This window comes from Nicotiana tabacum, chromosome 8, assembly GCF_000715075.1.
Source record: "Nicotiana tabacum cultivar K326 chromosome 8, ASM71507v2, whole genome shotgun sequence".
NCBI lineage: Eukaryota > Viridiplantae > Streptophyta > Magnoliopsida > Solanales > Solanaceae > Nicotiana > Nicotiana tabacum.
This window is the reverse complement of record NC_134087.1, coordinates 136,335,227-136,348,239: the sequence shown is the minus strand read 5'-3', so window position 1 is coordinate 136,348,239 and position 13,013 is coordinate 136,335,227. Positions and strand designations below refer to the sequence as shown.

General features: G+C 35.2%; 1 protein-coding gene and 1 long non-coding RNA gene across 2 annotated transcripts; one reads left to right on the top strand and one right to left on the bottom strand.

The window, feature by feature from the left end:
- The first annotated feature begins 4,322 nt into the window (after positions 1-4,322).
- On the top strand, positions 4,323-6,687 carry LOC142163624 (uncharacterized). The gene is made up of 3 exons (XR_012694570.1): positions 4,323-4,911; positions 6,229-6,418; positions 6,556-6,687. It is a non-coding gene; the product is annotated as an uncharacterized LOC142163624 (long non-coding RNA).
- On the bottom strand, positions 6,003-8,265 carry LOC107787635 (pathogenesis-related thaumatin-like protein 3.5). Its single transcript, XM_016609231.2, has 3 exons — positions 7,510-8,265; positions 6,511-6,778; positions 6,003-6,390 (listed from the first exon to the last, which is right to left on the bottom strand). Exons 1-3 carry the CDS (start codon positions 7,997-7,999, stop codon positions 6,240-6,242), a joined length of 909 nt encoding a protein of 302 aa, XP_016464717.1. The 5' UTR covers positions 8,000-8,265; the 3' UTR covers positions 6,003-6,239.
- Positions 8,266-13,013: the final 4,748 nt, after the last annotated feature.

Genomic DNA, 13,013 nt, shown 5'->3' with positions numbered 1-13,013 from the left:
TGTTCCTCATTCCTTGACTCCTCAATCGGCTCGGATGACTCTATTTCCACATCGTCATCCAAGCCCAATGTGGAAAAATGTTTGGAGTGAGGACCAGTGCGCTCAAACACATGAACTTCAGGACTTTCAGCATCCTCAACATCAATGATACTAGAGTCAACAAAATTTGTATCCTCAATGTCCTTGGCTGACTCTAGTCCCACTTCTTCAACATTGACATCCTCAAATTGTAGTTGGCTAGGTTGTTGATGTTCTACTCTGGCCTCCCCAATTAACACCTCAAATTCATGCTCTTCTTGTCTACTATTCCCAATATTGGCTTGTAGAGCATTAACAGCTCCAACCACTTGACTCAATTGAGCCTCCAAGTTGCGAATAGTTGCCTCTTGCCTCTCTATCTGCAATTGTTTCTCATTATTTTGTTCCAGAAGGCACATTAACATATCCTTAATCTCCTTCAGGTCGGCATCCCCAGGCTCTTTGTTCCTGCTAACTTCACAAGAAAAGGTAGAACCATCATAATAAGGGGTTGGGAGAAGATAAGAAATATAAGCACAACCATAAAAGTGACCATTTTTACCACCACACACATCACACACATTCCACAAATAAGATTGAGTTGGTGCACATAACTCGCTCTTAGGAATGTTTTGAAAATTTTGCCATGGGTGGTTTCCTTCACAATATGTATGGAGATTAATAGTAAAATTATCTACACCTAAATTCCCATAATTCCAAGATGTCATGTTTCTCAAATCAATAGCTATAAAAAAATAAAAAATACAAAAAAACAAAACAAAAAAAAAGTTCAAACTCGAAACCTAGCAATATATATAGTTACAACTATACCGATAGTTCTCCGGCAACGGCGCCAAAATTTGATCACGCCCAACTCTAGTCCTAAAAAGGATAAGCGGTCGCTGCAAATATAATCCGGTCTAAAAGTCCGGAGTCGAAACCCACAGAGAACTAAGGCTTAACTATATCTGTTTAATATCACTAAAAAGACAAGTTTGAACAATTTTCTAAATTATAAAGATTGATATTTATATTTCTAACTAATTAACTAGCAAAAACTAGAAAACGATAAAATTATCAACTAATGAGACAAAGGGTTGGAGACTAAATTAAAGAGGTTTAGAGTTATGATTTCCCCAATTGTCGGAATCCTTCTAGCTATATTCCCTACAATTTCGCCAATGTATTCTCTACTGATCGTGAGCACTTTAGGTGTCGTAATTCTCTTTCGAGCAACTACAACAATTTACTAGACATATTCCCTCGAACTACGCTAGTTGGCTTTATCTAACCGCTCATTATGACCACGTCAAGACTTTGTTATTTCTAAACCTACCTTTAAATCCGCTGTATTGATTTCTCACATACATTAGGAGTGGCGTTGTTCAACAATCACCTAAATATGTATCTTTTCTGAAGCAACACATAATAAATAGGTACAATCAATAGTTGACCATTCAATCAACAACAATAAACACGTAGTTGAACAAGTAGAGAAATCCAATGGCTCAATTATATAAAAACATAACAAGAATTTATCCTACAAAAGGTTCTATCAAAACTCTAGATAACAATTTAGCTATTCATAATAGTATGTAAAACTACAATACTAAAAATTATAACCAACAATGAAAAATAGGAAGAGGAAGGAAAAACTCGTTGAAGAATTCCCCGCCTTGCTCCTATTGTGTTCTTGACTCCTTAGGTCGAATCCTAGTTCTCCTTAGCCTCCTTAGGTCTAATTTTTATGTCAAAAGTGTGTCCAACCCATAAAAATACCATTTTCCATGTATATATACCAAGTAGGGTCGGACCCAAATAATTATACCTTCTCCTATGCGAAAAAGGACAATATTTCAGGTCTGGACTACCGCGGCCGCGGTCAACCGCGGTATATGGCAGGTATACTACCTCAGCCCGCCTTAGCTCCGCGGTCGCGGTTTCGACCGTGCTGTTCATCCTGTTCCGTTTGGTATTGGGAAAAACGTAAAACATGAAAGTTGTAGCCCTTTGGATTAGCTTTCTAACCATATATTGTGGAGCCCAAAGGAGTTCTGAGCTAAAAGTTATATGCATTTTACTAGACAGTACGCAATATGCCTACTCGAGTCTTCGTTTTGTTGCTTTATCATCCGTTGATCCCCGAATACGATCCCGGCTTAATTACTTGGGCTTTTACTCAGACTTCAAAGCTCCAAATCACTTGAATTCATTCCATAACATCTATATAGCTCGGAATCACTCCTACAAGGCATAAAATACACAGTTAGTGCAAAACACTAGCGATTAAAGCGCAAACTCAACTAAAGTGCAGTAAATTAGAGTGTAATAATCGACTAAAATACGCAATTATAGCCTATCATCAATCCCAAAAAATCTAGAGCCATGAGTATCAAGGCTGCCAGATTTAGCTTGGTCGAAGTGGCGTTGTTCATGAGAACCTTCGATGGCCCGCTAGCCAGATGCTTGGGACCGGAAGAGACCAAATACGCCTTGAGAGAATTTCACGAATGCACTTGCAGGAACCGTTCAGGGGCAGAATCTTTGGTTCGAAAACTAATCAGGGTCGGCTATTACTGGACCGAAATGGAGAAATAGGCGAAGGACTTCGTACAAAAAGCTAATTCAAGATGTTTATTATGTGCCAAAATTAAAAAGTAATATTTTGAATTTGGGCCAACTTCTTGAAAAGGAATATGACATCCACATGAAAAATATGCATCTCTGTCTTGGAGATTCAAGTGGAATTCTAATTTCTAAAGTGCATATGGCAAAGAATAGATTATTTTCTCTGAATCTTAAAACAATTGATGCAAAGTGTTTGAAGGCTAATGTGCAAGATGAATCATGGTGTTGGCACATGCGATTTGGGCACTTAAATTTTGAAGCGCTCAAATCAATGGGAGAAAATAACATGGTACATGGGATACCATCAATCAATCATCCAAATCAATTGTGTGAAGCTTGTCTTCTTGGAAAACATGCAAGGAGTTTTCCAAAGGAGACCATGTCAAGATCAACCAAACCGCTCCAGCTTGTTCACACTGATGTGTGTGGATCAATCAATCCACCTTCCTTTGATAAAAGTAAATACTTTCTGTTTTTTATTGATGACTTTAGTAGAAAGACATGAGTTTATTTTTTGAACCAACTATCTGAAGTTTTTGCTGCTTTTAAAAATTTCAAAGTACTTGTGGAGAAAGAAAATGACTATGAAATTAAAGTTTTAAGGTCCGATAGAGGAGGCGAATTCACTTCAAAAGAATTTAATGATTTCTGTCAATCTCATGAAATTCGTCGCTCTCTAACGGTACCTTATTCCCCCCAACAAAATGGAGTTACAAAGAGAAAGAATCGAACAATTCTTAATATGGCTAGATGTATGTTGAAAGCTAAAAGTATGCCCAAGGAATTTTGGGCCGAAGCTGTTTCTTGTGCAGTTTATTTAAACAACAGGCCTCCAACAAGGAATGTTAGAGATCAAACCCCTCAAGAAGCATGGAGTGGAAGAAAACCAAGTGTCAAGCACTTGAGAATCTTTGAGAGCATAGCCTATACTCATGTGCCACATCAAGGGAGAGCGAAGCTTGACGATCGAAGTGTCAAGCATGTGTTTGTCGGCTATGATACGAGTTCATAAGGCTACAAATTATACAACCCAAGTTGTGGCAAGGTGGTGGTAAGTCGCGATGTTGAATTTGATGAAGAATTGGCATGGAACTGGGAAGCTCAGGAAGAAACTTCATATGATTTTGTTCCATACTTTGGTGATGAAGAAGAACCAGAGACCGTGGAACCTGTGTAGGATACAACTCCACCTCCTTCTCCAGCCAACGTTGCATCTCCCTCTTCTCAGAAAGTTCAAATGAACATCCACAAAGGACAAGGAGTATTCAAGAGCTCTATGAGGACACAGAAGAAGTTACTAATTATGATTTTTTATATTGTCTCTTTGCTGACAGTGAACCAATGAATTTTGATGAAGCTGTTACAGACAAAAAGTGGAGACAAGCCATGGAGATTGAGATTAAATTTTAGAGTGAAGAAGAAAAATTAAAATTAAGGGAGAGATTTGTGGGGTCCCTGAATAAAAGAGAAAAAAAGAATAAATATTATTCGCTAAACAAAAGGCAAGGTAGGCGGATCAATCAAATTGGTTTTGTAACAGATTTGGTTTTAGATTTGCAAATTGCAATATGCAACTTGCATATGAAATCCAATCTCCTGATTGGTTCTATGGGCGGTCATTCGCTCCTATAAATAGGAGCTTTGTTCGTTCATTCAAACACACCATAATCAGGGAGCACAATAGAGCATATAGAGAGTAATTCAGTGAGATAAATAGTGAGTGTGAGTAATATTGTAGTGAGGTATTTAAAATAAAGAGTGTTATTTCTTTCGAAGTTATAGTAGTCTCTTGACATTACTAAATTGTAATATTATAGTGAAAATATTGCTCCGTTCAGTATTGTATTTTACCCTGTTAAAAGATTTGGTGTCTTTGTTACTCTCTTGTGTTATTATTATATTTATCGTGAATATTATTCTTGGGCGGGATATTATTTTTCCCAACAGTGACTAGCTAGATTGAGAAACAACAAAATCTAACGGAAGGCTAAAAAATCATCAGTAATATTCTCTTTTGTTTATCACCAGCAGTTAATTACTTCAACTTTCTGGTGAATGCTTAGTATACTGATAAATTATATTGTTTGTAAACTACCATTAAACTTGCTAGGTTTAGAGGTGCGTTTCTCGAAGATAGTTGAAATTTCTTCCGAGAGCAAGTAAATAATAGTTTAATAACATCACTTGTTGAAGATTCGTGCTTGTTATGCAGGTGGTGTAACAAAAGAAGGGCAGGACAGGCAGGAAATTCAAGCTATGAAAAAGGTATAAGAGGAAACTTAAGTCAAAGAAAAAAAAATATGGCTGGAAGATTGACACGGTCCAAGGGCGGCCCGACGAATTTTGTGGCTTAAAGCCAAACTATTTGAAGGGCCTTAACTTTTTAAGTTTTTTATTATTTATTTGAAGTCTATTTTTTTAGCTTTTCTTGGATATAAAATTATTAATGATTTTTTTATAATTAGTAACTCCTAATAAGTATTTCTCAACTAACAATATAGCTAATCCATTTAACCTTTCTTGTGACATTGTTGTTCTTAGGCAAGATTTTATCAATTTAATTTTGAAAACTTCTTTCTACTGAAGCAATGATAACATGAGTTATTAACATTATTCCATAAGAAATTTAGGCATTTAAAAAAGAATTAAATCTTTTTATTTGATTAAATGTATCAATTAAACTGTTATCTTCTAATTGTACTATTTTTCTTAATACTTTTAATCCAGAAAATAAATTTAAACCATCAATATCGAATTGATTATTATGCTTTAAGGAACATTCAAGATTAAGGTAATATTTTTTCAACTTTCCAATATCTAGCGATCTTAGTTTTTACTGCTAACTAGAAAACCAAAAATATTTTCATATGCTTTGAATTATTCAAATCTATTTTGAAGTGAAAAAATAGCCTTGTCTATTATGTATAAAAGTAATTAACTCTACAGGACTATTCGAAAGATTTTGAGATTTCATTATCAATATTCACATCAAATTGTTACTTCCTATATATCACACATTTCTTACGAAATTCAGGTTTGATATTTAATTCAAGTGCAATTTCCTTGGTAGAAATCATAGCAGTTGCAAATCCTTCTTCTCTATATTTGTTAAAGAAAGAAATCAAAATTTTTCACTTTACAAATTTTTTTTTAAACTTATACATGGTCTATTAGATATAACCTAAAATGGGGCCTCCACAAATATGTGGCCTAAAGTGGTTGCTTTACTTGCTTTATGGAAGGGCCGCCCCGCACAGTCCTTGTGATGGATATTGTTTGCTTTTTCTTTTCACTTATGAGAATTACTGGTGAATTTAAATGCTTCTTGGCTGAGTTTAACCAAGTACCACACTTGATCAACCTCGCTTTATTTGTAATGTTCAATGTAAGACTTCTTACTAAAATAATGCTTAAAATAAAGCACTGTGACCAAGCAAGAAATTACTAATATTTTTGAGAGAATAGGTAGCCTAGTAAATTTTCTACGGGATGCCCAGCTTTCCCTTGAGGTACCATTCCTCTGCTCTCTATCATGCATCCAATTCATTAATACTGAATGTGTCCTCTTCTTCTGCTCAACAGTTGATTGATGCTTAGAAATATAAGATGGAAATTTGCAGCAGAATCAGCATTGGAAAAGGAAGCAGAATGTTTGAAGATGAAGCCACCCCTGCAAACTTTTCCCTTCTACTCACTTCAATAGCCGGAGCCGGAACTGTTGATGCTTCATTTGGTCTCTTTACCCTGTTCCAAATCAAATTCACTATTACTGGTAAACAAGGCGGCAAATAATACTTACATAACAAAAATAGTTATTTGTCATTGATAACATGATAAAAGTTTTTATGAGATACTATTACGTACCCATTCATGGAACAGAAGATGATTGCATAGTCATAAGCCTTGCAGGTGAAAGTGCTAGTGCCATCATCAAATGCATAACTATAAGCCCTGGGACAAGCATTTTTAAAGATGCTGGAATAGAAAGATGGTTGGCAAGTTGTTGGATTTGCAAACTGTCCTGCACAGCAATACTGGTCTAAACCAAATGCCTCGCATGCACTCTTGCAACCGATCACATTCCCTTCACCATCTCCATCTCCACCCACCACCTGAAGTTCTTTTGGACAACCTGTTCCATTTTACAAATGGATTGTTATTTCTTAATTATGTGTAAATGCTTTTATGATAACTCAATCTTGTAACACTTTAATCCTAAAATAGTTAGGCTCGATCTGCTATATGAATTATATTCAGGTGATTTATCACAGAATATGATTCAGATAGCAGAGTTACTGTAGTGCTGGTTATGAACGAGGGTCAAATGGGCAGGATGAGCTCTGTCGTAGAGAGTTAAAATGGGTTGAATCAATTAACAAATTCAGGATGAGCTTGCAAGAAATTTCCTTTGGATCAGGATGTACGAGTCAATTTGGACTAAATAATGAGACATTATTCAACCCATCCAACTCAAAATCAATTTTCATTTGTTTAGTTGTTCTTTTATACTTTGTTTAATCACCAAATCAAACTAATAATAGCTTTTCTTTTGTTTATCATGAGTTCTATACTATATTTAACAAACCAAACCCAAAAATATTTTTTCCGCGTTTGTATAAGTTTTCTTATGTGTTAATTTGGGCGACACAAGCTTCCCAAATTGGCACAAGCTTTAAATGGACTAACGTGGATTATGCCTGAATTGACCCGCTAATGAATATATGCCTAGTCTAACTCGTCCAAATTATTATATTTCCATAGGCTAATTTGACATTTCTTTTAGACAAACTTGAGACTTGTATTCTTTGTGGCATAGGCAGAGTCCTTAAACTAATTCAAGCATCAGCTAATTTGAGAACATACCCATGTTAAGATTTGACAGACAACCAGTGGCATTGCATCCTCCATTGACTCCTTGCGGCAGTGCAACCATTGGCAGATTGTATCCGTCCACAATGCTCACATCATAGAAGTCTTTGTTGTCTCCAACGCCCAGAGTTATCTCAAAGAGAGAGGCAGGTGGCGTGGCGCCAAGACCACTACACTCGAGCTTTCCACCACAATCACCCGTTTGACATGAACCAATTCCTGATGCATCAAAAGTGCAGCCAGTTCTTGCCCAAATTCGACCTGACCAACCTGGTACAGTTGGAATTGTGATGCTTTGGCCAGCATCTAAACGAAAGCCAGTCGCAGGAAGTGGAGGGGTTCCCGCGCCAGCCAGTGTACCAGGCCATATTGTAAAAGGGCAGTTGTTAGTAATGGTGAAAGTGTAAGCAAAAGTGTAGGAAAAGAAGGTGCACAAAAGCAATGAAATTGAGAGCTCTTTCCAGGGAGCTTTGCTCGCGAGCATATTATAATGGCCTTTTTTTAGTGTTTGGCTATATATGTCCTGTCCTTGTGGGGAATAGAATAGGGGCAGGGGGAGGGTCCAGTATAGGAAAATGAATCATTGTACCATATTTGTAAGTCGGATTCAAGGCAAAAGGAATTTGAACATATCGGATGCAAAATCCAAAGTCTGAAGTTGCTTTGAAAAATTTATCAGCCGCAAGATCACTCTTTAGGGTTTAGCATTTCTTTCATTTTGGATGGCCTCGATAAGAAGCAATACCTTTCTTCGGAAACTTTGAGGATGCATTTGTCTATGGAAACACATGTTAAGAAGAGAGAGAGAGAAAGTCAAAATATAGAATCATAGTATTGCCCCAAATCCCAATAACCTATACTTCAAGTATCTTGGAAGTGAATCAATTTCGTACTGTGTAAAAAGGTACAGCCATATGAAAAGAGTCCGAAACCAAAATGGCAAAGTTTTTTTTTGACTCTAATTACGTTTCTACAGCTATAAAAAAAAGTTATATTTGTACCTAATTTTAGTTTAACGGAAAGTTAGTTGTTAAAGGAAAACATAGTATAATACTACGTTTTACTTAATAATTCATTTTTTTAATGTAAAACGTAGTATTATACTACATTTTACTTTATTTTTTGGCCCACCAAGTGTTCCAGATAAATAATTCATTTTTTAATATAAAACGCAGTATAATACTACGTTCATACTGTGTTTTACTTCATTTTTCGGCCCACCAATAAGTGTTCTGCGGATAACTGACATAACAATAATTCAAATACATAAAGCGTGGTATTATACTGCATTTTATATAAAAAAATCCTGCACCCCAAGCTAGGACTTGCCTTATTTAAAGGCGTTAGGATTTTATGAAAATCCATTCAAAACTTTCCTTCAAACTTCCGTTCATACTTCTCTTCTTGTTATCAAGCATTTTTTTATAATGTCTGAAGAGCCAAAAATAAGGGTTTCATTATATTGGGGGGGTAAGGTTGTAATGGAGAATAACTCTGTGAGGTATAGTTCACCTTTACAGTGTCATGTTAAATTGCCGCTTACAATGGAGTATGATAAATTGGTATCGTTGTTATGTAAAAAAATGAGTGTGAGGAAACGTTCGGTGAACCTTAAAGTAACCGGTAGATTTTCATATTCTGTGACTCCGTGAGGATTTGCTTATTATTCTGAGTTTAACATCGAAGATGATGAAACTCTTAGAGATTTTTTGCTGATTTCGGATGAAAACAGGGAATTTATTGTAATAACATTATTGGAGATGTACGTCAAGGTTGAAGACGTTCCCAATTGTAAGCACGTGATTTTTGCCCTATATGAGAATTACTCCCAAAAATTCAAAAATAAAATGATTTTCCTTGGTGTGCAATTTTGTGATATTTTTGAATAATTATTTGTATTTGTCTGTGCATGTTTATTTGTTAAATTAATAAAAATACAAAAATATGTCGCATTTTGCATGTAGGATTTAATTCTACAATTATTAGTAATTAAATTTGTTTTACAAAAAAATAAAAATTACAAAAATAGGCATCGTTTGCATTTTTAGCCCTATCATCTTCTTCTTCTCCAAGCTTCACCAAGCTCCCATGGCTGCCCCGTCGTCATCTTCTTCTTCTTCACTTCTGTTCATTCACGTCCAAACGGTTCTTTTCTATTTCTTCTCCAACGTCAAGCTCCCATGGTTATTGATTGAGCTCCGGTCATCTTCTTCCTCATTCCGCCTAAACAGTCCGTCACCCATAACCCCGCCCAGCAGCGAACCAGCATCCATCATCCCCAGTCCCGTTGTCTTCATGTCCAAACGACTATCGTCGCCATGGACAACTACACAGCCGATGCCATGATGCCGCTGCTGCTGCCGCTGTGCCGCGATGCTGCTTCCTCCGAGTTGCTGCTGCCGGCGTTGCTGCTTCACTTCATCTTCTTCGAGCTAGAGCTCGACCCCGCTCCATTCCAGCTGCCTCGTCAAGCTGCTACAGCTCGCCATGGCCAGCTGCTTCTGCTTTCTTCTTCGTTGCATCCAAACAAACCCCGTTGCAGCTGTTTCAATCCAGTCCGAAAACGAGATTCAAACCATCTCGTTTGTTCGAGTTTCGGTTGAGGTCGTAAAAACAGTCCATACGAGTTCATCGTCGATCGGTCGTTGTTGTCGTTTCATTTCCGGTTAGTTGGTTTTTGAGTTTTATTTTTTGTCCATATTACGTTTTTATATTTCTCGAAGTTAAAATCGTTAAATGTTTGATTCTTGTTTTGTTCGTTGTTCATCGTTTTGATAAATTTTTAGTTTGTTCATGTGCTCTGTTGGTTTAGTTTTCAGATTCAAATGAAAATTAATTAGTTGTTTTTCATGTTTATTTCATGTTAATTTTATTCATTTTTGTAAAAAAGGGAATTGTTAGTTTAATATTTGTTAGATTCAAATTGAAGTTTAAATTAATTATTTCCTCAATTTGTTTCATGTGTTTTATGTATTTTCAGAAATTGTTAATATTGTTAAGTTCAAGTTTAAATTCATAATTGTTTCTTCTTAAATTTTGTTTTGTTATTTGCCTAAAAGAATTTAGTTGTAATAAGGAAGTATGTTGGTTTAATCATTTGAATCCGTTATTTTTATTTTTAGATTTAATTCATGTCCATACTTTGTTTGATTGTTCTTGAATACGAAATTAGTGTAAGTTTGATTTTCTTGTTTATTGTTTATCATTTATGATTATTTCTTGAGTTTGTCTCATAATCTTATTTAATGTTTAATATAGGAATTGTTGGTTGCAATGTTGTTAGAATTGATTTTAAGTTCAATATTATTGAATTTAGAAATCTGAATATACTTGTTTTGTTGTTGTTGTTGTTGAATCCGAAAATAGGATTGTTTGTTGCTAAAAATATTGTTCAATCAAATTTTAGTTGTTCTTTGTTGTTCAATTTGTGTTCATGTGATTTGTTGTTGAAATATTGAAGAAATCATGTTCATGTGATTTGTTGTTTGAACATTGTTAGAAATTGATCATATTGGCTATATTTTGGTTGAGTTTGATTAATTGATTTGTTATAGCTGATGGGGGTAATTTGGTAAATCGCAGTACGTTTGGGGGTAAAATAGTAATTGCAATAAGGTCGGAGGGGTAGTTTAGGAATTGTACATTTTTGTAATTTTTTATGTGAAGCATGAGGGACAAAATGTATTGGGTGGGTTGTGATATAGTTGTTTAATATAAAGGGGGGACAAGACAAAATTTAGTGGGGAGGAATCTTATATTTGTTTATGTTAGGCATGAGAGACAAAATGTAATGAGGTGGGGTTGATATATTTATTTAATGTAATGGGAGTGAGTGGGAAGATAATGGGTTTGGTAGGAGAAAGTAATTGATTTTAATTGATTTTGGGAATGTGTTATATATAGAGAGGTCTTGATACAAAAGATAAAAGAACAGACAGAAGAACAAGAAAAAAGGAACGAATCTGAAATAAGAGAATAAAAAGAGACAGAACAGAAAAACACAAAGGCAGAGAAAAAAAAAGAGCTGAATATTTAAGAGAGAGAAAAATTCCGAAAAATATTCAAACTTTCAAATAAAAAAAAACTAAAAAATCTTCTGCTTTCTTTCATTGTTTGAAATCAGCATTAATTGTTGTTGTTTCATAAAAGTTGGAAGCATTTGTTTTGGGATTACTACTCCACCGGTCTATTACTGGGTTGTTACTGTTGTTGGGCTGTTGTTGCTGTGTTGTACTGTTATTACTGCTGCTGATTTTCATCTTCATTTTCTTTTGCTTCCAATATCAGGTACACATCTGACATGCTGGTTATTGTAATCCGAATATGAAGCATGAATACGAAAAATGAAGAGTTGAAATTCTGAATTAGCTTTAATTATATTCTGAATTTTATTTGTATGTATAATTTATTTAGTTTGCAAAAAATCAGAATCGTGTAGCTATTTAATACATATAGTGGAACATCCGACGATAGCTTAACGATTGAACTATCTATATATTGCCAAAATAAATAAATAAATGGTGTAGTAACTCCGTCAAGTAAAAATCAAACGAATAGGCCATCTAGTAGGAACTTGGTAGAAATATTGTTTAGTTAAATAATATTGGTTAATTTCAGCATGTAAATGGTCTAGGATTAAAATTAGATTGCTAAGTTTTTTTTTAATTTGACAAACTGATAGCATGCCTAGTATAATGTAACTAGGTAATAACATGTGAATAAGACGACCCAAGTTTAGTTTTATGTCATACATGTTGGGCCTGGGCCTGCAGTGACAACAGACTGTCATGTTTGCATCATTTTCAGATTTTATGAATCATATTCAAAATTCTTCTATAACAACTCAAGCATGTAAATAAATTAAGATATTTTTTCTTTTATTTTGTAGAGACAAATTTCAATGGAAAAATGTAGGTATTTTAGGACTGTCCTTTTAAAAATAAAATGAGACGAGCCTCGCTTAATAAAATGTATAGATTGCGGGGCCCTCATAAAATGTTTAATTTAATTTAATTAGACTTTGGGATGAGCCGTTTAGCAAAATTCCACGGCCTTACCCAGAAATAATAACACGCTAATTGCTTTAGGCGCGCATTTTAATAAGCTTACTTTCTTAAATTCGGGTGTGCATTTCATGCGACCCAAACCCAAATCCCAAAACATTGAATAAAAATACGTTCCGGATCGCGGGTGCATTTTATGTGACGCAATCCAAAGACATGTTTTTAAACGATGTTCACATTTTTTTAAAAAAAAATATAATGATAAAAGCGGTAAAAAGATAAAATTTGCACATAAGTTCATATTTGTATAAAATCAGATAATCAAGCCGAATATAACAGTTGAGCGACCGTGCTAGAACCACGGAACTCGGGAATGCCTAACACCTTCTCCCGGGTTAACAGAATTCCTTATCCGGATTTCTGGTGCGCAGACTGTAATATGGAGTCATTCTTTTCCTCGATTCGGGATTAAAATTGGTGACTTGGGACACCTTA